Source organism: Triturus cristatus, chromosome 4_2 (assembly GCF_964204655.1).
Source record: "Triturus cristatus chromosome 4_2, aTriCri1.1, whole genome shotgun sequence".
NCBI classification, from domain to species: Eukaryota; Metazoa; Chordata; class Amphibia; order Caudata; family Salamandridae; genus Triturus; species Triturus cristatus.
In genome coordinates, this window is record NC_140586.1 from 35,687,754 (window position 1) to 35,714,336 (window position 26,583).

The 26,583-nt window shown below is 51.2% G+C and overlaps 1 protein-coding gene across 6 annotated transcripts in view; it reads right to left on the bottom strand.

Moving 5' to 3' along the window:
* Nucleotides 1-26,583, bottom strand: part of SMARCC2 (SWI/SNF related BAF chromatin remodeling complex subunit C2) — a 501,863-nt gene that overhangs the window by 243,705 nt on the left and 231,575 nt on the right. For all 6 annotated transcript variants that reach the window (XM_085600307.1, XM_085600305.1, XM_085600303.1 and 3 more), the window contains exon 21: nucleotides 7,882-8,043. In XM_085600307.1, the coding sequence (XP_085456433.1) occupies nucleotides 7,882-8,043 (162 nt within the window). The remainder of the gene's footprint in view (nucleotides 1-7,881; nucleotides 8,044-26,583) is intronic.

The window sequence follows — 26,583 nt, forward strand, 5'->3', positions numbered from 1 at the left end:
CAAATCTCAGTCCCTGCCATCTTGCAGAAGGGGCGACCCAGACAACCAGAGAGGCATATGACCCCCTCCCACTTTTCATGAAAATAGTTTAAAGTGTGGAGTTGGTTTTATGGAACATTGAAAAACTGCATATGTACAAAAAGTGAATTACTTACCTTTTATCTAGGAGATGTCTCAGTGTGATATCTAGGAATATCCCACTGATTAGCAAAAGTAATCTAAAAAGTAACGTACATAGTAATCTGTAAAGTAACTAAAAAGTAATTCCGAACTAAGATGCCCTCTGTGTGCATTTTTCATTAAATCCCACACTGGCATCAGTGTGGGTTTAATGTGCTGAGAAGTTTAATACCAACATTTTCAATGTAGCCATTATGGTGCTGTGGAGTTCGTAATGACAAACTCCCAGCACCATATACTCTTAATGACTGCACTTACAATGCCTAAGAATGTGCTTAGACACTGTAGGGGTACAGGGCTCATGCACCTGTACCCTCACCACTGGTATGGTGCACCCAGGTAGAGGGGTGACTGATCTACGCCAGGGCAGTGGGTTGTAGGCATGGCACCCAGAGATGTGTGCCATGTCGACTCTTCCCTTTGTTCTGCACCAAAATACGCAACCTGCAAAGGCAGTGTGTAAGTGTGAAGGTACAGGGCCTCTAAGGGTGGCACAATAAGTGCTGCAGCCCATACAGGCCTTCTCTGGTCACAGTGTCCTGGGTACCGGTGGTACCATTTACCAGGGGCTGACCTGTGGCCAGAGATGACAATTGGGTTTAGGCTTAAATGCAGTTTTAGGGAAATAACATAGGCCCTGGGTACCTGATTAGCAGGAGCCCAGGACACACGCAGTCAAAGCACATCAGCAATTCAACAAACAGTGGGGGCATCCATGCAGAAAGAGGGCACTTTCTCACAATGTCCCACTGTGATCTTGCCAATTCTATCCTCTCATTCACTTCACTATCTGTAGATGACTGAATTCTAGCCCTTTGGTCCTCCCTTTTAAGGAATATGCTACTTACCAGTATGCATCTGTTCTTGGCATGTAGAGCTGCAGAGTCACACACTGAGGATAAGATCGCCATCTGGGGTTGGGCTCGGATGATTGCAGGTTGTTGTTGTCTTCGGAAGAAGCCTTTGGTCACGAGGTTGGTGACTCCTCCCCTGGACAACAGTGCGCATGGGCATCCACTCCATCGTCAGATTGTTTTTTCGCCATGATGGGAAAAGATGGAGTGTATAGGAATGAAAGAAAGGATGTCCATGTGTAATGTCTAAGTAAGACAGATGCTGGAACAGATACAGGTCCCGGGGAGGCGGGCGGGCGTGTGTGACTCTGCAGCTCTACATGCCAAGAACAGATGCATACTGGTAAGTAGCATATTCCGTTCGAGGCATATGAGCTGCAGATCACACACTGAGGATAGATTATACAGCAGTGCTTCCCCTTAGCGGTGGTCGCCTGTATCTGTTGTAGCAGTTTGAAATAAAGTTTTTAGGACAGCCTGGCCCACTGAGGCCTGTTGTTTGGCCTGCACGTCAACACAGTAGTGTTTAGTGAAGGTATGCGTGGTAGACCACGTGGCTGCCTTGCAAATGTCTTCTAAGGGAATGTTACTTAAGAAGGCCATAGAAGCCCTTATTTTACGCGTGGAGTGCGCCCTAGGGGGAACTGTAAGTGTACGTTTAGCCTTTTGGTAGCATATTTGGATGCATTTAACTATCCACCGGGCTATACCTGATTTGGAGATCGGATTGCCTTTATGTGGTGGTGCGAAAGCAACAAAGAGTTGTTTCGTCTTTCGAAAAGGTTTTGTCCTGTCGATGTAATAAAGCAAGGCTCTTTTGACATCTAAGGTATGTAGGGCCTTTTCAGGTACTGAGTCTGGGTTTGGGAAGAAGACTGGTAGCTCTACTGATTGGTTAAGGTGGAAAGGGGAAATCACTTTTGGAAGAAATTTAGGGTTTGTCCTAAGAACCACTTTGTTACGGTGTAGTTGTAAGAAAGGTTCCTCTAGTGTAAGGGCTTGTAGTTCACTTACTCTGCGTAGGGAAGTGATTGCGATAAGGAAAGCTACCTTCCATGTTAGGAATTGTAATTCACATTTGTGCATAGGTTCAAATGGGGGACCCATGAGTCTTGTTAGAACCACATTGAGATTCCACACTGGGGCAGGTGGCAATCTTGGGGGAAGAATTCTTTTGAGACCTTCCATAAACGCTTTGATGGCTGGTACCTTAAAAAGGGACAGGTGTTGCCTATTTTGCAAGTAGGCTGCTAAGGCTGCTAGGTGTAAACGTATAGAGGAATACGCTAGATTGCATCTTTGCAAGTGTAGTAGATAGCAAATGATGTTTTGGATGGAAGCATCCAATGGATGTATGTCATTATTAGCGCAGTAGATGGCAAATCGTTTCCATTTAGCGGCATAACACGCTCTAGTAGTAGGTCGTCTGGCTTCCTTTATGATATTCATACAGTCTGGAGGGAGATTGAGGTATCCGAACTCTAAGACCTCAGGAGCCAGATCGCTAGGTTCAGTGTTTGAGGATCTGGGTGTCTGATTTCTCCATGGTTCTGGGTTAATAGATCCGGGGAGAGGCGTAGCCTTTGATGTGGAACTAAAGATAGTTCCAGAAGTGTGGTGAACCACGGTTGACGTGCCCAAGTGGGAGCCACCAGTATTAGTGTTAGTGACTGTTGTTTCAGTTTGCGTACCACAAATGGAACTAGTGGGAGAGGCGGAAAAGCGTACGCAAATCTGCCTGACCAGTTCATCCATAGGGCATTGCCCTTCGACTGTGGGTGTGGAAACCTGGCGGTGAAGGTTGGGCATTTTGTGTTTTCGGGAGTGGCGAACAGGTCTATGTCTGGTTGTCCCCATTTTTGGAAGAAGGGGGAGTAGAACCTTGGGGTGTAGTTCCCATTCGTGGATCTGCTGTGTGTGGCGACTTAGGAGGTCGCCACTTGATTGTGGATCCCTGGGAGATGTTCTGCTAACAGGTAGATGTTTTGGGGAATTGCCCATCTCCAGATTTGCTGTGCCAGTTGGGACAGTTGGAGAGAATGTGTCCCTCCCTGTTTCTGTATATAATACATTGTCGTCATGTTGTCTGTGCGTATGAGGACAGTTTTGTTCTTTAGGTGTACCTGAAAGGATTTTAGTGCTAGGAACACTGCTAAGAGTTCCAGGTGGTTGATGTGGAGCAGTTTTTGTTGACTGGTCCATCTGCCCTGAGTGGTATGGTGAAGGAGGTGGGCTCCCCACCCTGTGAGAGATGCGTCGGTAGTTAGCACAACTTGTGGAAGAGGCTCTAAGAACGGTCGCCCTTTGGACAGGTTGATGGTGTTCCACCATTTCAGTGAGCGAAGTGAGCGGCTGTCCACCAACACCAGATCGGTAAGTTGTCCGTGAGCTTGGTTCCACTGTTGTGCTAGACATTCCTGTAAGGGACGCATTTGAAGTCGTGCGTGTGGGACTATGGAGATGCATGACACCATCATGCCTAGGAGCTGCATGAACACTCTTGCTGGAAGAGATGGATGAGTTTGAAATTGAGAGATGAGATTTTGTATACTGGCTATCCTGGCAGTGCTGGGATAAGCAATGGCTTTGGATGTATCTATGGTTGCTCCTAGATACTGAAGTGGGAAGGTTGTAGATGGGATTTGGGGTAGTTGATAGTGAATCCCAAATCGTGGAGAGTTTGAATTGTGCGATGAGTGTGGAGAACGCATTTTTGGTGAGTATTGGCTTTTATGAGCCAATCGTCCAGATAGGGGAAGACATGGATCTGTTGTCTTCTGAGGTGCGCTGCCACGACTGCTAGGCACTTGGTGAACACTCTGGGTGCTGTTGTTACTCTGAATGGGAGAACTGTAAATTGATAGTGTTGCCCATCGACTACAAATCGTAGATATTTTCTGTGAGCGGGATGCATAGGGATGTGAAAGTACGCATCCTTGAGGTCCAATGTCGCAAGGAAGTCTCCCTGTTGTAAAAGTGGGAGGACTTGTTGGAGGGTGGTCATATGAAAATGATCCGAATGTATATACTGGTTTAGTAGTCTGAGATCCAGTATGGGCCTTAGTGTTTTGTCCTTTTTGGGAAAGAAAGTATAGGGAATATACCCCTGTTCCCTGATGTTGAAGAGGGACTGGTTCTATCGCATGTTTTTGTAACAGGGATTGAACTTCTTGTTTGAGGAGAGAGAGATGATGTGAGGACATTGGACGTTGTTTGGGCGGTATGTTTGGGGGGGATTGTATGAGTTCGAGGCAGTAGCCAGACTGGATAATTTGTCTGACCCACCTGTCTGTGGTGATGGAAGTCCAGACAGGTAGGAATTGTTGGAGCCGCCCCCCCGACTGGAGTGGAATGGTCTGGGGGGAGTGGTGGCAAGTCACTGTTTAGTGGCTGGGGAGGTGCGGGTGTTATTGTTGTTGCCCCGCCCTCGACCTTTGTTATTGTTTCCCCGATAACCTCCTCGGAAATATCCTCTGTTAGGGGATGTTTGTCCCGAATTTTTAAAGGTGGATGTGGTCTCAGTTCCCGTGTTTTTGGAGCCTCCTCTATAAAAGGAGCGACGAAAGGAACCCCGGGTTTGAGGAGACTGTAGTGCTCCCATAGACTTGGCAGTTTCATTATCCTTTTTCATTTTCTCTAATGCAGTATCCACTGCAGGGCCAAATAACTGCTCTTGGTTGAAAGGTTGAGCCAGAATTGCGGTTTGAACCTCCGGTTTAAAACCGGAAATACGGAGCCAGGCATGTCGTCTGAGTAAGACGCTAGTATTGACCGCCCTAGAAGCAGTGTCTGCCGCATCTAAGGCGCATTTAATGGAGGCATTAGATATTAATTTGCCTTCTTGGATTAGGTCAGTGGCCTGGGACTTAAAGGGTTCAGGCAGATGTTGCATAAGGTCCTCAAGTTGGTCATAATGCGCCCTATCGTACCGGGCTAACAGGGCCTGGGTATTGGCAATACGCCAGTGGTTCGCCGCCTGTGCGGCGACTCGTTTGCCTGAGGCCTCTAAAAGCTTAGACTCCTTGTCCGGGGGAGGCGTTTCTCCAGTTGTCTGAGTTAACGCGCTTCCTGGCATTTGATACGACCAAGGAGTCTAAAGGGAGCTGGGCTTTAATGTATGCAGGGTCCTGCGGGGCTGGTCGGTACTTTTTTTTTTGATGCGTGGGTTGAGAACCCGAGCTCGAACAGGGTCTTTAAAGACCTCAGTGGCATGCTTTATAACCCCTTTAATCATGGGTAGTATGTGAACAGTTTTTTGTGACTGCTCAAAAGTATCGAGGAGAAAGTCCTCTTCATGAGGGTCCGTGTGCATTGTGACGCCATGGAATGTTGCTGCCCTATTTATGAGTTGGCCAAACCCCAAATGGTCATCAGGAGGGGAGGGCTTGGAGGGGTAGGTAGTGGGGTCAGGCATGTCAGGCATTGGATAAGACCAGTCATCTACTGGTGCTGTGTCTGGAAATGTAAAAGGGTCGTTTGGATCAACAGGATCATTAAATAAGTCAGGGTCCGCCACTCCCCTTAAGTCATCATTATCATCCTGTGGAGGAGGTGAATGATAAGGAGGTGGTAAAGGTAAAGGTAAAGGAGAAGGAGGAGGAGGAGGGGGGGGACGGGTCTGGAGGTAATACAGGAGAGGAAGGACGAAGTGGTGAAGTAGCACAGTCCTTTTTCCGTATGGGAGCTGGAGGAGGTGTGATGTCCAGCTTCCGTTTTTTGTATGGGACGGCAGTCACATGTCCAGTGTCGGGATTGATGTAGATCCGCTTTTGAGTAGGATCTGGGCGAAAAAGTTCATCCGGCTCCGAAGGTGGTGGTGGCGATGGCCGTTTTGGGTCTTTATGAACTTTTTTTGGTGTGGACGTAGTTTTTGGTGCGGACGTAGTTTTTGGTGCGGACGTAGTTTTCGGTGCGGACGGAGTTTTCGGTGCCGATGTATGTTTCGGTGCCGATGTATGTTTCGGTGCCGATGTATGTTTCGGTGCCGATGTATGTTTCGGTGCCGATGTATGTTTCGGTGCCGATGTATGTTTCGGTGCCGATGTATGTTTCGGTGCCGATGGCTTCGGTGCCGAGGGACTTTTAGGCATCGATGTCGAAGAACGTTTCGGCGACGGTGGAGACTTCGGTGCCGAGGAACGTTTCAGTGCCGAAGGAGATTTCGGTCTTGAAGCCTGTTTCGGTGCCGATAGTGGTTTTTTCGGTGCCGAGGGTGTTAAAGGCACAATCACATGAGGTTTGCTCGAGCCGGAGCCACCTACAGGCTTAGATGTCTTCGGAGCCGGGCCCGAGGGCGGGGCTTCTGGAGAGGATTTTCGGTCGCGACTGGGCCCAGCTGGCGGAGTCTTGACCAATGTCTTTTTGGATGGGGCAGGGGCAGGGGGGGTGGTACTCACACGCTGCCCTGGAGTGATGAGGTCATCGGAATCGTCGGCCTCGGACACGATCTCAAGATCTTCGGTGTCATCTTCAGGAACATCCTGAGCAAAGATGTCCTCCGGTTCTGGAGCTGGTTTGGCCATAATATGGCGTCGAGCTCTTCTGTCCCGGAGGGTCTTCTTCGAACGGAAAGCGGCACAAGCTGGACAGGTCGATTCGTTGTGTTCCGGCGACAGGCAGAGGTTACAAACCTCGTGGTGGTCACTGTGGGGGAACTTCGCTCCACACTGGGGGCATTTTTTAAAGGGTGTCCTGTCCATCAGCCGCTTCCGGAACCGGTCCGAGTTGATGTCGACGTCGATGGAATGAAGATTGAAGAGTTAAATCGATTGCTTGAAGTTTTCTGCTGGAGCGGAAAAAAGTTCATCCGAACCCAATGGCGGAAAAAAACAATCTGACGATGGAGTGGATGCCCATGCACACTGTTGTCCAGGGGAGGAGTCACCAACCTCGTGACCAAAGGCTTCTTCCGAAGACAACAACAACCTGCAAACATCCGAGCCCAACACCAGATGGCGATCTTATCCTCAGTGTGTGATCTGCAGCTCATATGCCTCGAACATACATTTTCTAGCTATAAATGATGGCTGCCCCTTACACCTTTTCCGGTGTCATTTTTTCTTTCCCCCTTCACCCAGATATAGTGTGCATTAGGCACAGGAGATCCTCGCCCCTCGATTCCTTTTTTCTCCTTCCTTAACTCCCTAAACGTTAAGCTATATATGGTTCCTGGGATTTCCTCTATTATTCCACCACCTAGATGGAGGTGGCCTTCACTTGTACTTCTCTCTTTATTCACTGTTCTCCTTTCCACCTTCAATCCTAATCCGCCTGCTCCTCCCTCTTCTCTCACCCATTTCACTAAAAGTAGATAATAGACTTTGATAGAATTAGAATTATGCCAGAGAAACACACATTTTGCATTAAGATAAATTAATGACATTTCTCACAAATTACGTATTACATAAAATTGTGTCACTTGTGCACGCTTCATGTTTTAAAAAAAATATCTTATTGAGAGACACTGTCTGCTCAAACCAGTCCCTTGTAGGTTATCATGGGTGATTTTTTTTTTATGCACAGTGCAGGCTCCCTTAAAAAAAGAGAAAGTCATGCAACACACCATCAAACACCATTTTGCTATTAATGTCTAATTTTGTGAGAATTTTAATGCTATTTGCAAAATTTCTTGAGAACAAAAAAGACAATTTCTCACACCCCTTTTAGTTGATGGATTGCCCACTGGATTTTTAATGTTTCCTTGTCCACTAATCGCATAGATGTATATAATGGATGGTCCCCATTGATCATGATCACTGTCAATGCATTCGATAGGGCCACCCATTCCCTCTACATGTAAGTGGTAAAGGGCCTCTTCGATAGCTCACCTTAAATAATGTTATCTCACCTATCCTTTCTGTCTCATCGTAGGCAGTTCCAGCGATGCCGCTACTCTCCAGGCCAAAGCTGGGGTCCTGCTTTCCGGTGATCTTGGCAGCCTCTTCCACCTTTCGAACATGGGCTTCCACCAGAGCAGTTGGTACCTCCTCCTTCATCTTAGAGAATTCATCTGTAAGAAAGAATACACACTGCTGAGAAGGTGAATGCGGAACTCTTCTGCATTACGTTGAGTAACCCATGCTGGATAGGCTTGTGACCCACTTTCACTGCATAGAGGGTACCTTCAGTCACTGTGAGAAAGTGGGTTTCTGTTGCAGTAAACTCCTCCCCCCCCCCCTTTATTTTGTTGCCAGACTACTGAAGCTCTTTGACTTGATGTGCTCTGTGGCCCTGCCAATCAGGACCCCAGGGCCTGTGTTCTTTCCCCAAAACAAAACCCAATTGACAGCTCTGGCCACAGATAGGTCCCTGGTAAATGGTACCCCTTGTACCCAGGGCACTGTGACCAGAGAAGGCTCCCAAGGGCTGCAGCACCAATTGGGCCACCCTTAGAGGCCCTGTACCCTGGCGCACACACACTGCCTTTGCAGGCTGAGCGTCTGGGTGCAAAACAAAGAGACAACATGGCACACATCCCTGTGTGCCATGCCCACAAACCACTGCCCTGGCATACATCAGTCACCCCTCTAGTTGGGTGCCATATGCAAGTTGTGAGGGTACAGGTGCATGCACCCTGTACCCCTACAGTACCCAGGTCCATTCCTGGGCCCTGTAAGTGCAGTGCTGCCATTAAGAGTATATGGTGCTGGGAGGTTGTCATTACGAACTCCACAACACCATAATGGCTGCACTGAAGACTGGGAAGTTTGGTATCAAACTTCTCAGCACATTAAACCCAGACTGATGCCAGTGTGGGATTTAATGAAAAATGCACGACAGAGGGCATCTGTGAGAAAGTGCCATCTTTCTTGCATGGTATGCCCCCACTTTTTACTGAATTGCTGAATGTACTTTGACTGAATGTGCCCTGGACTCCTGCCAATCAGGTGCCCAGGGCCTATGTTCCTTCCCTAAAAACCTAAAACCCAAATTGGCAAACCCTGGTCACGTCAGCCCCTGGTAAATGGTACCCTAGGTGCCCAGTGCCTTGTGACCAGGGAAGGCCTCTAAGGGCTGCAGCACTCATTGTGCCACCCTTAGAGGCCCTGTACCCTAACACACACACACACTGCCATTGCAGGCTGAGTGTTTGGGTACAAGACAAAACAAAGAGTCGACATGGCACACATCCCTGTGTGCCATGCCCACCCCCTACACTGCCCTAGCATACATCAGCCACCCCTCTAGCTGGGTGCCCTATGCCAGTGGTGTGGGCACAGGAGCAGGAGCCCTGTGCCCCTACAGTACCCAGGTCCATTCCTGGGCACTGTAAGTGCAGTGCTGCCATTTAAGAGTACATGGTGCTGAGAGCTCGTCAAACACGAACTCCACAGCACCATAATGGCATCACTGAAGACTGATAAGTTTGGTATCAAACTTCTCAGCACATTAAACCCGCACTGATGCCAGTGGGGGATTTAATGTACCAAGCATCCCAGAGGGCATCTTAGAGATGCCCCCTGAAACCTAACCTACAATCCATGTCTGGTCTGAGAGGCTGCCACACAGCAGACATGTTCCTGGACCCCTGGGTAGGAGAGCCCCTGCTCTCCTGGGCCTGCAACAATGCACATCCTGGGCGAGGTGCTAGATCTCCTCCCCCAGGATGGGCAGGGGGAAGCTTCAAAAGCATGACGCCTCTGTGAGCTTCCCCAGGCCACTGCAACCCCCCACTCTGGCAGGAAGCTTGGCCGGAAACCCCAAATAAGGACAGGGAATGTGCCAGCCTGCAAACCCCACCCCTCAGGTGGGGGAGGCGAGGTGAAGCACATCTCCGGGCGCTCGCCATCTTGAAGATGGGAGGCCCTACCCAATCAGGACTAGGCTACTGCCCCCCTCCCACAGGAGAGTGGAAGAATAGGGGGTGTACCCACCCCAGGACAGGGACCCATTGGTCCCTGCCTTTCACCTACCTGTAACGCCCCTAAATCTAGTATTTAGGGGCACCCTGAACCTTCCTTCCCCAGATTCCGAAATACAAAGAAGAGCAAGAAGAAAGAAGACCTGCCCTGTAGCTGCTAAGTAGAGGAAGACACCAACTGCTTTGGCCCCAGCCCTACCGGCCTGTCGACCCTCGAACCTGCTCCTGCTCTAACCCGGCATCTCTTGTGGCCAGCAACCTCACAAACCCCGGAGGACCTGGCTACCTTTTGGCTCTAAGCACCTGGGACTCCCATGAGTAGAGGCTCTACTCAAAATCTGCTTCTAATCCCTGGCATCAGCCCGGAACAGCAAACCCTTCACACTCTGCACCCGCCAAGCCTGGCCTGTGCCGGAGTGAACAAAGACCACGAGGACGACCCCACGGCGACTGTGACCAGAGTCCGGCACCCAAGCTTCCCTCGACGTTCCTGACGACACCTGCAGCCTCAGAACCAGGTGCCTCCCAACCGCGATCAACAGAGGGTAAGATTTCCCGACACCAAAAGGTAACCCTGCACTTGGCGCCCCGCGGCCCCCTGTGCCCAACTCCGGGGTACCTACCTATCCTCCAACTACCCAACTTACCTCTCGAAGTGGTGGTGGCACCTGAAGAATCTTCGTCCCCGAGCTTGCCGTCTTTTTCTAAACCGGACTTTCCCATTGAAATCAATTGAGCCCCTGAAGGCTCAAAAGCACCCTGCACCCAGCCGCCCGAATGGCCCTGGCAGTGTAACATCTACACCTATCTACTTCCCCATTTGCCCTGACCAAGTGACCAGGAGCCCAGCTCCCACAGCCGCGTGCCCTGCTAGTCAGCAGCCACCAACCAAGGCCCCACTGCCTCCCATAGGATAACATTGGGCCTAACTCACTCTGCACCCGGCTGCCCCTGTGCCGCTGAGGGTGTAACAACTGTACCTCCCTGACCCTGGGAGACCCCTGAGTCTATGCCCAGAACCTTAACTGTCGAGTCAGTCGAGTACTTACCTTAAAGCCGATAACTCAATTTTCTCCATGGGGTAACATTGACTGGTTTTTCCTGAACTTTCTTCCAAGTGTGGACTTTTCAAAACTTAAAATATTCACCAAAAATCAAACGAGTAACGAAAACACTCACCTTCTATTAGGTGAGCTCCCAGTGCTGGATCTTGGTACCCAGCACTGACTGCAAAATATTCACAACCGTACTTACCAGTAACCCAATTTTCTTCCATAGGAAACCATTGACTGTTTTTCTGTGAAATTTCTTCTGTCGATTTCTGCAAACTTTAAATATTCTTTAAAAATCTTATAGATTGTGAAAACGTAATTACTTACCTGTTTTGGATAAAGGTCCCAGTACTGAGTCTAGGCACCCAGTAAAGGATTACAAAAGTAACGAGAACATACTATACCTGCAACTTGAATTTTCTTCCATAGGGAATCATTGACTGTTTTCTATGAAATATTTTCTAAGTGTCAACTTTTAAAATAGCAAAATATTGTCTAAAAATCATAACAGTAACTAAGTCGACTTTTAGCGCTTGATTCTAAGTACTGACACAGGACTGAATCTAGGATCCAGTCCTGGAATCCCAAAAGTAATCCTAATTGTAATCTGTTGCAAATAACTTGAAACTTCCATTGATCTCAATGCATGATTGTGTTTAAAATTGTGTTGCCTATTGCAACCACTTGTAACTTTCTACAAAAGTCAATTGCATATTGCAAAAGTATTTATATAAAGCATCTCATTCTGAGAAAGTATATTTTAATACCTATTGTTGGTTATTAAATAAAACAAGCATATTTTCTTATATATAAACCATTGGCCTAGAGTTCAGTTATTGAGTGTGTGAGACCATTTGCTGACTGAGTGTGTGCAACAAATGCTTTACACTGTCCTCTGATACTGCCTTACTGCTCGACCAAGCTACCACTTTAGAGAGTAAGGTTATATCTTACTTTAGCCTCTGCCAAACTTCTGGGGACTGTGTACTCTCTCACAGCATCTTAGAGATGCCCCCTGAAACTCGACCAACTGCCAGTGACCTGACTGAGTGGCTGCGCAGGCTGCCACCACCAGACATGTTTCTGTACCCCTGGGTCGAGAGCTTGCTGCTCTCAGGGGCCTGAAACAATGCACATCCTGGGATGAGGTGCCAAGCCTCCTCCCCCAGGATGGGCAGGGTTCACGAAGGAGAAGCTTCAAAGGCATGCCATCTTTGTGAGCTTCTCCAGACCACTTGCTGTACTCAGCAACTGGTCCCCACTGGTTCTACTCCCCAATTTGGGCAGGAGACCCGGCGGCAAAAACAAAGTGAGGAAAAGAGGTGTGCTCACCTCTGCCAACTCCACAACCTTGAGTCCCCGCCATCTTGAGGATGGGGGGGGACCCAGTCAACCAGGGACAGGTTCCTGCCCTCCTCCCACCGGAGAGTGGCAGAATAGGGGGTGTACCCATCCCAGGGAAGGGACCCATTGGTCCCTGCCTTTTACCTACCTGTAACGCTCCTGAATTTAGTGTTTAGGGGCGCCCTGAACCTTCCTTGCTCAGATCCAGCAACCACAAGAAAAGAAGGGGGGCCGTTCAGAGCTAACAAGAGGACGACGCCCACTGACTTGTCCCCAGCCCTACAGGCCTGTCTCCCCTCGAACCTGCTCCTGCAAAACCCCAGTGTGTCCAGCGGCCAGCAACCTCAAAAACCCCAGAGGATCTGCCTGCATTCACTCTCCAAGCGGTTTCTCCCGTGAACACTGGACGTGTTTGAACTGCAGCTTCTGGTGCTAGCCAGAACCCGCGAATCCAGCACACTCTGCACCCGCCGAGCCCGGCCTGTGTTTGAGTGAACAAACACCACGAGGAGGTCCCCCGGTGATCCTGACCCGAGATCCGGCGACCCCTGACCTGCCTCAAGCCTCCAGACAACGCCCTAAATCCAGGAGACTCCCCCTACCGCGACCAGAGCGGGTAAGAAAATCCGACGTCTAAAGGCACCCCTGCACCCGACGCCCCACGGCCTTCTGTGCCCAACCCAGTGGCTCCTAACCATCCCTCTACATCCCAACTTACCCCTCGAAGTGGTGGTCACTCCTGGAAGATCTTCGTCCCCGAGCCTGCAGTGTTTCTTTGTCCCGGAGACTCTCCACTGAAGTCAACAGGGCACCCGACCTCAAAACTGCACCCTGTTGCCCTAGCGCCGCTGAGAGCGCTCCTTTGGTGCTAACTTGGTCCCCAACATGCCCGGAGCTTAACCCTAGGAGCTTTGCTCCCACAACCTTGTGGCCTGCTTGCCAGCAGCCACCAACCGGAGCCCCCCTATCCTCCATAATATAACATTGGGCCTCAACACTCTGCACCCGGCCGCCCTAGTGCCACTGGGGGTGAAACAACAGTGCATCACTGACCCTGGGAGACCCCTTAGTCTAACCCCAGAACCCTAACTCAAAAGACCGATTACTTACCTTGAAACGGATAACTCATTTTTCCTCATAGGATAACATTGACACTTTAGCTCTCAAAAAGTTTCGAAGTGTCGACTTTTGAAAACTGCAAATATTCATTAAAAATCAGCCGATTAACCAAAACGCATTTTCTCAACTGTTTTCAGGAAATGTCCCAGTGCTGAATCCAGGATCCAGCACTGAGTAAGAAAAAGTAACGATAACATAACTTACCTGCTAAGTGAATTTCCTCCCATAGGATAACATTGGTGATTCTATGTGAAAAAGTTTTCGTGTCAACTTTTAAAAAACAATAATATTCCTTAAAAATCATACCTTTAACCAAAACGCATTTACTCACCTGTTTTCAGGTAATGTCCCAGGGCTGAATCTCGGATCCAGCCCTGTGGTTAGAAAAGTAATATGAAAAGTAATTAACTGCATTTTACTTAAAAAAAGCCCATTCAATTGAATGTACTATACCTGCAATGTATTGCAAACTGCTTTCTTAAACCTGTAATCAACACCAGTACGTTGAGGGTTTACCTGGGTTTGGGGTGTTTTAAGAGTGGGGTGTTATTTTGGGTTTATGGGTTTGTTTGGAAAAGCAGATGACGGACAGCGGGTTCTCCGGGCCAGCTTCGACATCCTCCTGAGCCCCCATTGAATTTCGCCGCCCGACCCTAGGGTTGTGGGCTGAATGGCTGTGTAAGTAACTTACGGTGGGGGAACGGAGGGTTGCGTCTCATTGATCGGGCGTGATATATAATGTTGGCCAGTTATGTAACGATTTACGGATTCCTGCAATAAAAATATTTTAAACAAAAATCAACACCAGTACGTTATTGTGCAATTCTGAACTGTGTTCAAAGAAGTCAATTAATTCTGCAAAGTATTTATATGCTTACCTGTACCAGGCTTGCTTGGTTCTAGAAATAAAACAGTATATTTTTTGATACAAAACAATTGGCCTAGAGTTCAGTTCTTGAGTGTGTGAGACCATTTGCTGACTGAGCGTGTACATCAAATGCTTTACACTGTCCTCAGATACTGCCTTACTGCTCGACCAAGCTACCACTTTAGGGAGTAAGGTTCTATCTAACTTTAACCTCTGCCAAACCTCTGGAGACTCTTGGACTCTATACACACTGTACCTCACATCTAAAGTGGTAGCTTAGTCGAGCAGTAAGGCAGTATCAGAGGACAGTGTAAAGCATTTGTTGTACACACTCAGAAAGCAAATGGTCTCACACACTCAAGAACTGAACTCTAGTCCAATGGTTTTGTATGTAAACATATATTGTTGTTTTATTTTACAACCACAAGTAGGTATAAAAATACTTTCTCAGAAAGATGCTCTAGTTGAATACTTTCAATAAGCAATAGACTTTTAAATGCAATAGTTACAGTTGTTGCTATAGGCAACACAAGTTAAACACAATTATAAGATTGAGCTCAATGGGAATCTTTAAGTAAATGCAATATCAATTACTTTGCATAGGTTTTTCTTACTCAGGGCTGGATCCTGGATTCAGCCCTGGTGCATCTCCTGTAAACAATTGAAAGAAATCGTTTGTTACACAGGTGATTTTTAAGGAATATTTGAATGTTTCAAAAATCGACAGAAGAATTTCTGGCAAAAACCAGGCAATGTTATCCTATGGAGGAAAGTTTGGTTATCGGAAAATCGCAGTTGTAATTACTTTTCAGGGTCAGTGCTGGGCACCAAGATCCAGCACTGGGATCTCTCCTGGTAACAGGTGAGTAATTTCGTTTTCGTTGATCGGGTGATTTTTAGTGATATTTCAAAGTTTCAAAACTCAACACTTAGAAGAATTTCCAAGTGAAACCAGTCAATGTTACCCTATAGAGAAAATGTAGGATATTGGCTTTCAGGTAAGTACTCGACTGTCAGAGTTAAGGTTCTGGGGTAAGACTCAGGGCTCTCCCACGGTCAGGTAGGTACAGTTGTTACACCCTCAGCGATACTGGGGCAGCTGGGTGCAGGGTGCTTTTGAGCCGTCAGGCGCTCAATGGATTTCAATGGGAAAGCTGCATAACGAACAAAGGCTACAAGCTCGGGGACGGAGATTCTTCAGGTGCGACCACCACTTCGAGAGGTAAGTTGGGAAGCTGTAGGTTAGGTAGGCACCCAGGAGTTGGGCACAGGGCGCCGGGTGCAGGGGTGTCTTTTGGTGTCGGGAAATCTTACCCTCTGCTAGTCGCGGTTGGAGGGGTCCCTGGTAGTGAGGCTGCAGGCGTCGAACAAGTTACTTACCTTCGGTAACGATGTATCTGTAAGAAACATTAGTTAGTTAGTTAGATTCCTCACCTTAGAATATCCCCAGGCGTCAGGCTGGATAGGGAAAGATTTTTGTAGCAATACCCCTTGCGCGTCGCTAGGTGTCGTCTGCGGCTCCGCGTCCGTCGTTGGCGTCGTGCGCCGGAATGACGTCGTCTGAGTACTTAGACGCCGCCCTCGCGCGCTGACGTGAGTTCTTGTACATAGCTTTCCGCGCCAAGAACGCAGAGCCATGCAAGAGACCGAAAAAAGTCTAGGGCCCTAAACAGGATGACCTTAACCCTAGATGTTGGTTCGCAGAACGGGGAGGATGGATGGATCGGTGAGGAATCTAACTAACTAATGTTTCTTACAGATACATCGTTACCGAAGGTAAGTAACTTGTTCATCTGAAAGAAACACGTTAGTTAGATTCCTCCCCTTAGAATAGATACCCCAGCAATACCAACCCCGGAGGTGGGTCTGCGAACCAAGATCACACCAGAAAGTCCTGGACAACAGAACGGCCAAAGAAGACATCTCTCCGTACTTGGCTGTCCAGGCAATATTGCTCGGTGAACGTGTGCAGTGAGGCCCAGGTCGCCGCCTGACAGATGTCCTGCAAGGGAACTACCCGTCCCAGGGCAGTAGTCGCCGCTGTGGCCCGGGTGGAATGGGCTCTCAGCCCAACAGGATGGTCCTTTTTCGCCAAGGAGTAACAAACCTTTATACACAATACGACCCACCGTGAGATGGTCCGCTTGTGTACAGCCCTCCCCTTCTTAGCACCTACGTATCCAACAAAAAGTTGGTCGTCCACCCGGAACTGTCTGGTGCTGTCCACATAAAAGGACAGCGCACGTTTGGGGTCCAGACGGTGGAGCCTCTCTTCCTCTTTCGAAGGATGCGGAGGCGGAAAGAAGGTGGGCAATGTGACAGATTGCTCGATGTGAAAGGGGGTCACCACTTTTGGAAGAAAAGAAGGACGAGTCCGGAGGACAACCTTGTGCGGATGAACAGAAAGAAAAGGAGGCTTTGAAGATAAAGCCTGGAGCTCACTCACCCGTCTAGCAGAGGTGATAGCTACCAGGAAAGCAGTCTTGAGAGTCAGAAGACGAAGGGGACAATTGTGAAGAGGCTCAAAGGGAGCGCACATCAGAAAGGTCAAGACAAGATTCAAATCCCACTGAAACATTACGAAGGGGACAGGAGGAAACATGCGAGTAATGCCTTTAAGAAAACGCGAAACAGGGGATTTGAAAAGAGAAGGCTGATCAGGAAGCCGTAAGAAAGCAGAGATTGCAGAAAGATAACCTTTCAAGGTGCCCAGAGCAGAGCCCTGCTGGGCCAAAGAAAGAAGAAACAGTAGAACCTCAGAAAGAGGGGCGGAAAGGGGATCCACAGCCTTTGCTGTGCACCATGCCACAAATTTGTTCCACCTGCAGGCGTATACCGATTTTGTGGAGGGACGCCTGGCTGCCAGAATCACATCAAAGACTTCAGGAGGCAAGTCAAATGGCATCAACTGTCGCCGCTCAATCTCCACGCATGGAGGTGGAGACTGGACAGGTTCGGGTGGAGGACCGTCCCCTGCTGCTGCGACAGAAGGTCCTCCTGAAGAGGCAGTTGTACCGGAGGATCGATTGACATACTGAGTAGCTCGGGATACCAGTACCTTCGTGCCCAATCCGGAGCCACTAAGATGACTTCGGCCCGGTCGCGCCTGATCTTCTTCAGCACTCTGGGCAGAAGTGATATAGGCGGAAAGGCGTACAACAGACCGCAACTCCACTTGTGACGAAAAGCGTCTCCGAGCGAGTGCCGCCTTGGAAATTCCAACGTGCAGAACTGCTGACATTGCGCGTTCTCTTCGGTGGCAAATAGATCTAACCAAGGCTCTCCCCACTGCAGAAAGAGACCTTGCGCCACGTCCGAGTTCAGACGCCATTCGTGATCCATCATGCACCGGCGGCTGATTTCGTCTGCTCTGGCGTTCAGTGAGCCCGCCAGATGTTGAACCACACGATGATGCCCTGGTGTTCCAGCCATGTCCAGAGGCGCAGAGCCTCCTGACAACGGGTCCACGACCCCACCCCGCCTTGTTTGTTGCAATACCACATGGCGGTGGTGTTGTCCGTGAACACCTGCACGACACTTCCCCGGACAGAGGGAAGGAAGGCTTTCAGTGCAAGCCGGATCGCTCTCAGCTCCAACAAGTTAATATGGAGTTGAGACTCCGCCGGAGACCAGAGGCCTCTGATCTCCGCCTCTCCCATATGGCCCCAACCATCCCAGGAGGGACGCATCCGTCACTACTACGTGCTCCGGTTGGGGTAGGGAGAGGCATCTGCCCCTGACCCAATCGCGGTCCGTGAGCCACCACTGCAACCTCCGAGATCAAGACATGGTCGGACAGGTTGCCGCGATGCTGGGCCCACTGAAACTTCAGGTCCCACTGCAGAGCCCGCATTCGCCACCTGGCGTAATGCACCAACAGGATGCATGTGAGAAGTTGGCCTGGCATATGCTGTCTCCTAGTTATAGGGACACCTTGCACCAGTCCAATTCAACTCTTATTGATGATAGGTTTAAGACAACCTTTAAAGAAAGCTATCCTAGTGGTAGCTGTGGAGAGCAGCCTTCAGGCTAAGTCTTGAAGGAGTGTTAAGCTTATTGTTTTACCATAGATAACCTCTTGAATAACCAAATGAAAGAGTAGCCCACACAGGTATATATATAAAATATATGTTTTTATTCTAGACAGAATCCCACAGTCTCTTTATGAAGCTGTGGCAAAGTTACAATTCAAACAACCATTTATAAACACAATAAATAGCACAGGAATCACAGGGCCCCAGAGTGGGACCAAACCATATATCAAAAAAGAGGTAAAAGAACCACGACAATTCTACAGACAATGCCTAGGGCATTAAGGATCGCTGGCCCTTTAAGAATCCACCCCAGGTTATGAGGAAGGGGACCCACGGGAGGCGCGTGCAGTGGAAATAGCTGCTATCGGGATCTCTATTATAGCCTATGGAGAATGTCGCGGTTGAAATTACACAGATTAAAGTCACTTCTAGCAGGAGTAAAAAGGTAAAACTTTAGACTTAAGCTTTTGAGGAGCCCACTACCACTAGAGTACCGAGGTACCACTGTTACCTGCCCCAAGGAAGCCGGGTGCATAGGTCGTTTTCGATGTCGGGTCGCGGGCAGATTTTCTATAGGAAAATGTTCAAAAGTGCTGCTAGTCAAAAGCGTTGATGATGCCGTGAAGATCAAAGATGTGAAGATTGTAGAGAAGAACCTGAAAGCAGAGGGGACAGAGTCTGGGTCAAGGCAAAGTGCCCAGGAGGCTCAAAGCAAAGAGCCCTTCGATGTCGGGTGCTTCAGGTGGGAAGTGGTGTAGCTTGGATCTGCAGCCACGGGCTCCGGGAGGCTTCAAGGAAGGCCAGCTTCTGGAGGGCGACTGTCCCACGTCGGATGAGGGTTGCTGCGGTGATAGTGTCCGGATTGGATCCACTAAGCCTTGGCAACCGCAACCCACGCAAGATGAACAAATCTGCTACAGTACAGACCCACGAGGTCTGGGAGAGGTCTCCTTAGGGGAGACTGTGGAGCAGGCCTGAAGCAACCAGGGGAAGTCTTGATTGTCGAAATAGACCTCCGCAGGGGCCCACAAGTCGAGAGACAAGGGACCGCGGGAGGCGGCAATTTGGAGTGCGTAAAAGGGAGCCCACGGGCCACTGGAGGGGGCTAGGGCGCTGGTCTTTGGCACAATTGCTGTAGAGTGGTTGGCTTGTAAACGGGCCAAAGCACAACTTCCCCACTGGTCAGGGTCGTGTGCTACGCAAGAGGTGGCCGGTGTCCTGGGGTATTGGGGATCTCGGCACCCACGCGGTCCACGGTGCCCAAACTCGTTGAGCACACTCGCTGGCCTCTGGGATGCGCTGGAAACCCACCTCAAGGGTGCCGGGAGTCGTCGAAGTCCGCAGGAGCAGCGAGGTTCCAACCGGGTCACTTGCAGTGTTTCAGGTGCCTGCCAAGCAGGGGGATAACTCCTTTATCCCAAGGGAGATTTCTTCCGTCAGCTGGGCAGCAGCAAGTCGAAGGTCAAGACTGTAAAGTTCAAGATTAATCTGAGGCTCTGGGGCCACGTTATTCACCTTTATCCCCAAGATTAGGGGAGTGTCCAGAGTAGTGTCCACCAATGAGAGGTGAGGCAGGAAAGGGTGGCTACACTCTCTCCCCTTTGTGTGTTTCCCGCCTGGGCGAGGGGCAGGATGCCCCTGAACCGGTTCCAAGCGGTGTATGCAGAATGAGGGCTCTGCAGCTGCCTACGTGCAACTCTGAAAGGACATTTGGTGCACCCACCCTGTTCCAATCCACATTATCCTGTCTGGGGAGATGCTAGCACCTCCCTGCCACTTCCCCAGCAACAGCCAGCCAGGGTCGTGTAGGTGGCGGGCAGTAGCCATTTTGTGTTACTTGTGCACTTTTAAATTGGTGTCGAAATTCTACCGCTTTTCCCATATCGCCCCTCTAGCAGGGGGGAATCGTACCCTCATGCCCATGACTGGACTGGGGGTATGATTCCTACATGTTTGAGACCAAACACGATATGGTTCTGTGTAGCCATTCTCAAGTTATCGCAATAGACTTATAATGCGGTTAAGAGTATATGGTATGGCTACACTACAAACAACCCAGCAATGATTTTCCGAAGGTTGCAGAGGGACCCTACTCAGGTAGGGGTCCCCCCACACACATACCTCAGCACCCTGCCTTGTAGGATCAGCAAGGCCTGCTATAGGGGTGACCTATGAGAGTATATGTGTTGTAATGGGGTGGGATATAGGGTACCTATATCCCTGTAAGGGGTGCTAGCACCACCTTACCCAGACTACAGTAGTGGTCTGGTGGTGTCAGTTTGTATGGCTGTCCCAGGGTGGCACAATAAGTGCTGTAGGCTTACTGAGGGACCCATGCCCTGGGTACCTAGGGTACCATCTACAAGGGACTGTCAGGGCATCCTCAACATCCAATTGGGTTGTACCTAGGGTACTTCACATTAGTTTTAGGGAGAAAGCAGATAGGCTGGGGTCCTGGATAGAAGGATCCCAGCCAGACTAGTCAAAAACCACTCAAATACCAGGCAAAAAGTTGGGGGCAACCATTAGTCAGATTCCACCTTCCTACAATGCAGGAGGCCATCAGCCCCAGAAGCCGCAGCACCAACCTGACCGAAACCCAGGATAGAGGCCGAAAGATGGGAATCAGAGCCTGAATATCCCGGACCCGCTGTTCCGGAAGATAGGCCCGGAACTGCGCCGAATCGAGAACCGCTCCGATGAAGAGGAGCTTCTGGGAGGGTCTCAGGTGTGACTTCGGCACATTGATGGAGAACCCCAGCAAATGCAGGAGATCGGCCGTAGTCTGGAGGTGGGAGACGACTGCCTGGGGCGAGCCCGCCTTCAACAGCCAGTCGTCGAGATAGGGGAAGACTGGAACCCCCGATCTGCGCAGATGAGCTGCGACCACCGCCATCACGTTCGTGAACACCCGAGGGGCACTGGTGAGGCCGAAGGGGAGCACGGTGAACTGAAAGTGCTCCTGACCCACCGTGAACCGCAGGTAACGCCGGTGGGCCGGCAGGACGGGGATGTGAAAATAGGCGTCCTGCAAGTCCAACGCTACCATCCAGTCTCCAGGGAAGCCAGAACCTGAGCTAAAGTGAGCATCTTGAACCGTTCCTTCTGGAGGAAGGCGTTGACGCTCCTGAGGTCCAAGATAGGGCGTAGGCTCCCTTTGCCCTTCTTGGGAACCAGAAAGTAGTGGGAACAACAACCACGACCTACTTCTGGACCAGGAACACGCTCGACGGCCTCTTTGGCCAAGAGGGCCGTAACTTCCTCCCGCAGAAGATTCAAGGGATCCTCCGACATACGGTGGCACTGCGGTGGCATGGCTGGAGGGGTCGTCTCGAAGGGGAGGGAGTAGCCCCTTCGGACGATTTCCAGCACCCACCTGTCCGATGTGATGGATCGCCAGTGGAACAGGTGATGGCGAACTCTGCTGCCCACTGGCGTGGAATGGGCCTGAAAGCTCGGACTAGGAGGGCTTTGAGGCGGATGCTGCCGGGGTGGATGTGGACTGACCGGCACATTGTCCTCCAGGACCGCCTCGGCGGAATCCACATCCAAGACCGCGTGCAGGTTGGTTCTGCGGCCGGTGGCTAGGCGGACGTGAGAAGGCGCCCCTTCCTTGGCCACGAAAGGCGGAAGTTTGCGGCCGCGGGGCCGAGAGACCCAAGGACTTGGCCGTAGTCCGGGAGTCCTTGAAACGAGCCAGCGCACTATCCGCCTTCTCACCAAAAAGGCGAGTGCCATCAAAGGGCATATCCATGAGGGTACTCTGGACATCCCCCGAGAAAGACGTGGACCGCAGCCAGGCGTGGCGCCGGAGCACCACCGTGGTGGAAATCGCCCTACCCAGCGAGTCCGTGGTGTCTAGTCCACACCGTATGGCATGTCGTGCTGCATCTCGCCCGTCAGCAAGCGCCTGGGAGAGACGTGTCCGGGCCTCCTCCGGACACAGGGGCAGCACGTCCTCTACCGTATCCCACAGAGAGTGGGAGAAACGGTCCAAGAGGCAAGCGGTGTTCAAAGATCGCAGGCCCAAACTCAGGGAAGAGAACAGCTTCTTTCCGAACTGCTCCAACCTCTTGGATTCCTGATCCGGAGGAGCGGACGGGAAGGAGGATTGGGAAGTTGAGACCTGGATAACCAGACTCTCGGGGTGGGGTGTTGGGAAAAGAAACTGGGGTCGCCCGGAGCAGGGCGGTGGCGCCGGGCCACGTTCCGATCCACAGGAGGAACTGTGGATGGCTTGGACCAAGTGCCCTGCAGAATGTCTATGGGGGCCTCATTGAACTGCAGCAGAGGCTCTGTGGAGCTTGCTGACGGCTGAAGCACCTCTGTGAGGATGTTAGTCCTCACGGCCACAGCATGCAACTCGAGCCCCAGGGCTTCGGCCGCCTTGCGCAGCACCACTGAGAAAGCTGCACCTTCCTCCGAGGCCACAGTCGGAGGAGAGATGAAACCAGCATCCGGGGAGGTGTCCAGACCACTGGCATCCCCCAGTTTGTCTGCCCAGTCCTGTGAAAGTTGGGCCTGTCTGCCATAGGGTCCTCAGACCCCTCCCAGTCGCCCCCGTCATCCGATTCCTGATGAACAGGAGGAAAGATCGGAGCCGGGCGGTAGATGAAACGCTCATCCATCGGCGTCGGGTGCGGCACCACGCCGGCGTCGGGCCCGGACCGGGGCTAAACCGGGAAACGGAGTCATCCGGGGACGGCGCCGGAGGCGGAACCGGTGTCGGCGGAGGAGGCGTGAGGTCGACCGGCGCCGGCAGAGATCCAGGCCTGGACCCCTCGGGGACCTGCAGCGTCGGGACCGAAGTCGGAGCCGGAGCCGCCAACACGCGAGGTCGCCCAGTCAAGCCCGCGGGGCCCGAAGGCGCGGCGGCAGGCGTCGACGGCGGAGCAGGCCCCTCATGGCCGAGAGGACAGCACTGACCTCCGCCGGAGTCGCGTCAGTCCCAGGGACCGGCGGGTATGGGGACAGACGCGGCTCCTGCGGCTCAGACGGAGCCGCGGAGGTGGGACGGAGCCGCGGGGGTGGGACCACCCTGACCCTCGGGCGAGTCGCGCGACCGGCGAGGGGAGTCCTAAGAGCGGTGTCGCCACTTGGACTTCTTTGATCGCTTTGACTTACCCGCAGACTTCGAGCCCGACGAGCGATGATGGTGGCTGCGGCTCCGCGACCTGTCCTTGGACCTCCTCCTGGACCAGGACCGTGAACGGCGAAGAGCCGAGTGCCGAAGCTCGAGAAGCTTACGGGACCACTCCCGCCTAGCTTTCGAGGTCAAGGCCTGACAATCGTGGCACGACTCCGCGTCGTGGTCGGCCCCCAGGCAGTAAAGGCACCAGCGATGGTGGTCCGTCACCGACATCAGTCAATGACAGGAGTCACAGGCTTTAAACCCAGGCCTCCTACCGGCACCAAAGTCGAGTAGACCGAAGACCAAAAACAGTCAAAAAAGTTTAGTCAAAAAGTGACTATGGGGTAAGCTCTTCCCGGATCAGCGCTGTCTGGCGCGGAAAAAAGAAGAACTGACGTCAGCGCGCGAGGGCGGCGTCCAAGTACTCCGACGACGTCATTCCGGTGCACGACGCCAACGACTGACGCGGAGCCGCAGACGACGCCTAGCGACGCGCAAGGGGTATTGCTACAAAAATCTTTCCGGATCCAGCCTGACGCCTGGGGATATTCTAAGGTGAGGAATCTAACTAACGTGTTTCTTTCAGATAGGGGCATCGAGGAGGGTCCTTGGGTGCTGGATTCTTGGTCACAGTCGCCGGGGGACGTCCTCGTGGTCTTTGTTCACTCAGGCACAGGCCGGGCTCGGCAGTGCAGAGTGTGCTGGATTCGCGGTTCCTGGCTGGCACCATGGGCTGTTGCTGTTTGAGCAGAACCACTGCTCGTGGGAGTCCCAGTCTTTGGATGAGCAAGGTAGTCAGGTCCTCCGGGGTTTTCGAGGTTGCTGACCACAGGAGACGCCGGGTTTTAGCAGGAGCAGGCTCGAGGGTCGACAGGCCTGTAGCACCGGGGCCAAGTCAGTTGGTGTCGTTCTCTTGCACGGCAGGTCTTCTTTCTTCTTCTTCTTGTTTCGGAATCGGGATCTGAGGAAGGAAGGTTCAGGGTTCCCCTAAATACAAAATTTTGGGGCGTTACAGGTAGGTAAAGGTCAGGGACCAATGGGTCCCTTCCCTGGGGTGGGTACACCCCCTATCCTGCCACTCTCCAGTGGGAGGGGGCAGAAGCCTAGTCCTGATTGGGCAAGGCTCCCCATCTTCAAGATGGCGAGAGCCCGGAGATGTGCTTCACCTCGCCTCCCCACCTGAGAGGTGGGGTTGGCAGAGGCTGGCACACCCCCTGTCCTTCCTTGGGGTTTCCGGCCAGTCTTTTCACCAGAGTGGGGGTTTAGAACCAGTAGGGGCCAGTTGCTGAGTACAGCAAGCGGCCTGGAGAAGCTCACAAAGGCGGCATGCCTTTGAAGCTTCCCCTGCCCATCCTGCGGGAGGAGATCTAGCACCTCGCCCAGGATGTGCATTATTGCAGGCCCAGGAGAGCGGGGGGCTCTCTACCCAGGGGTCCAGCAACATGTCTGCTGTGTGGCAGCCTAGGCAGCCCCTCAGACAAGACGTGGATTGTAGGTTAGGTTCAGGGGGCATCTCTAAGATGCCCTCTGTCGTGCATTGTACATTAAATCCTGCACTGGCATCAGTGGGGGTTTAATGTGCTGAGAAGTTTGATACCAAACTTCTCAGTCTTCAGTGGAGCCATCATGGTGCTGTGGAGTTCGTGTTGACTATCTCCCAGCACCATATACTCTTAAATGGCAGCACTGCACTTTCAGTGCCCAGGAATGGACCTGGGTACTGGAGGGGCACAGGGCGCATGCACCTGTACCCACACCACTGGCATAGGGCACCCAGCTAGAGGGGTGGCTGATGTATGCCAGGGCAGTGTGTGTTGTGGGCATGGCACACTGTTTTGTTCTGTACCCAGACACTCAGCCTGCAAGGGCAGTGTGTTTGTGTCAGGGTACAGGGCCTTTAAGGGTGGCACAATAAGTGCTGCAGCCCTTAGGGGCCTTCCCTGGTCAAAAGGCCCTGGGTACCTAGTGTACCATTTACCAGCGGAGGATGGGACGAGTCTTTTCTACACTTACTATGCATCTGCCCTTCCCTGGTAGAGACCCGAAGAACGGTCCTCCGGGAAGCCTTTAGGAAGGAACAAATACGGTCATGTAGAGTAGCCGTCATCCAATGCCTCGGAGGACTATCAATCCAACTGTCCTGTAGAGCCATAAAATTCCTCAAAACAGCAGCAACAGAACTGGAAAAAAGGAAACCATTAACTAACTTAAGTTCCAGTACACCTCTTCCAGAAACTCACTTATTCTATTGTCTGTATGTTTTATACTCACCTGTTTTTACTCCAAAATGTACATTTCATGAATGGTGGTTCTCCACCCTTTTATGATGTTTTTAATGAAATCAAATAAAAGTATTAATTCATTCATACTAGGGGCTGACATGTGGCCAGGGTTTGCCAACTTGGGCTTAGGTTTCAGCACAGTTTTTAGGGAAGGAACATAGGCCCTGGGCACCTGATTGGCAGGAGCCAAGGGCACACTCAGTCAAAGTACATTCAGCAATTCAGCAAAAAGTGGCGGCATACCATGCAAGAAAGATGGCACTTTCTCACAAATGGCAGAACCGAACGCCATCGAATACCCCACATAGGGTAGGGCAAATCCGTATGGATGTCCTCTTGGGCTAAGCACACAGTCAGAGGACTGAAAAGAAAGGAAGCAGCCAACCGGCTGCGCCGAACAAACTGAGAAATGGCTAACCAGCCATGAACAGTAACCAGTCCCGAAACCCAACCTGTGCATCAGGGCAGGTCCCGGAAAATAACGACGAGAACACGGCAACAAGAGTTATCGCAGGTCGGACAAAAGGCGGGAGACCGCCGAATCTGCATGGTGGTCAAAAAGATCCACTCCATTGAACGGAAGATCTGTGAGGGCATCCCAAATATGATCAGGGACGCGACTGTCGCTCAGCCAAGCATGGCAACGTAAGCCACAGCGTGAGCTAGGACCCGTCCCATAGAGTCAGTTGCATCCAAGGAAGACCATATGGAAAATTGCGTCATGCATCTTCTATGCAAAAGAATGCGGAGCAATTCCGTATGTGACCCTTCTGGAATAGAAGTAGGAAGTTGAGCGACTGAGTCCCAAAGAGCGGCAGATGCTCATGCAAACACACAGGCTGTATTTAAAAAGCCTGCG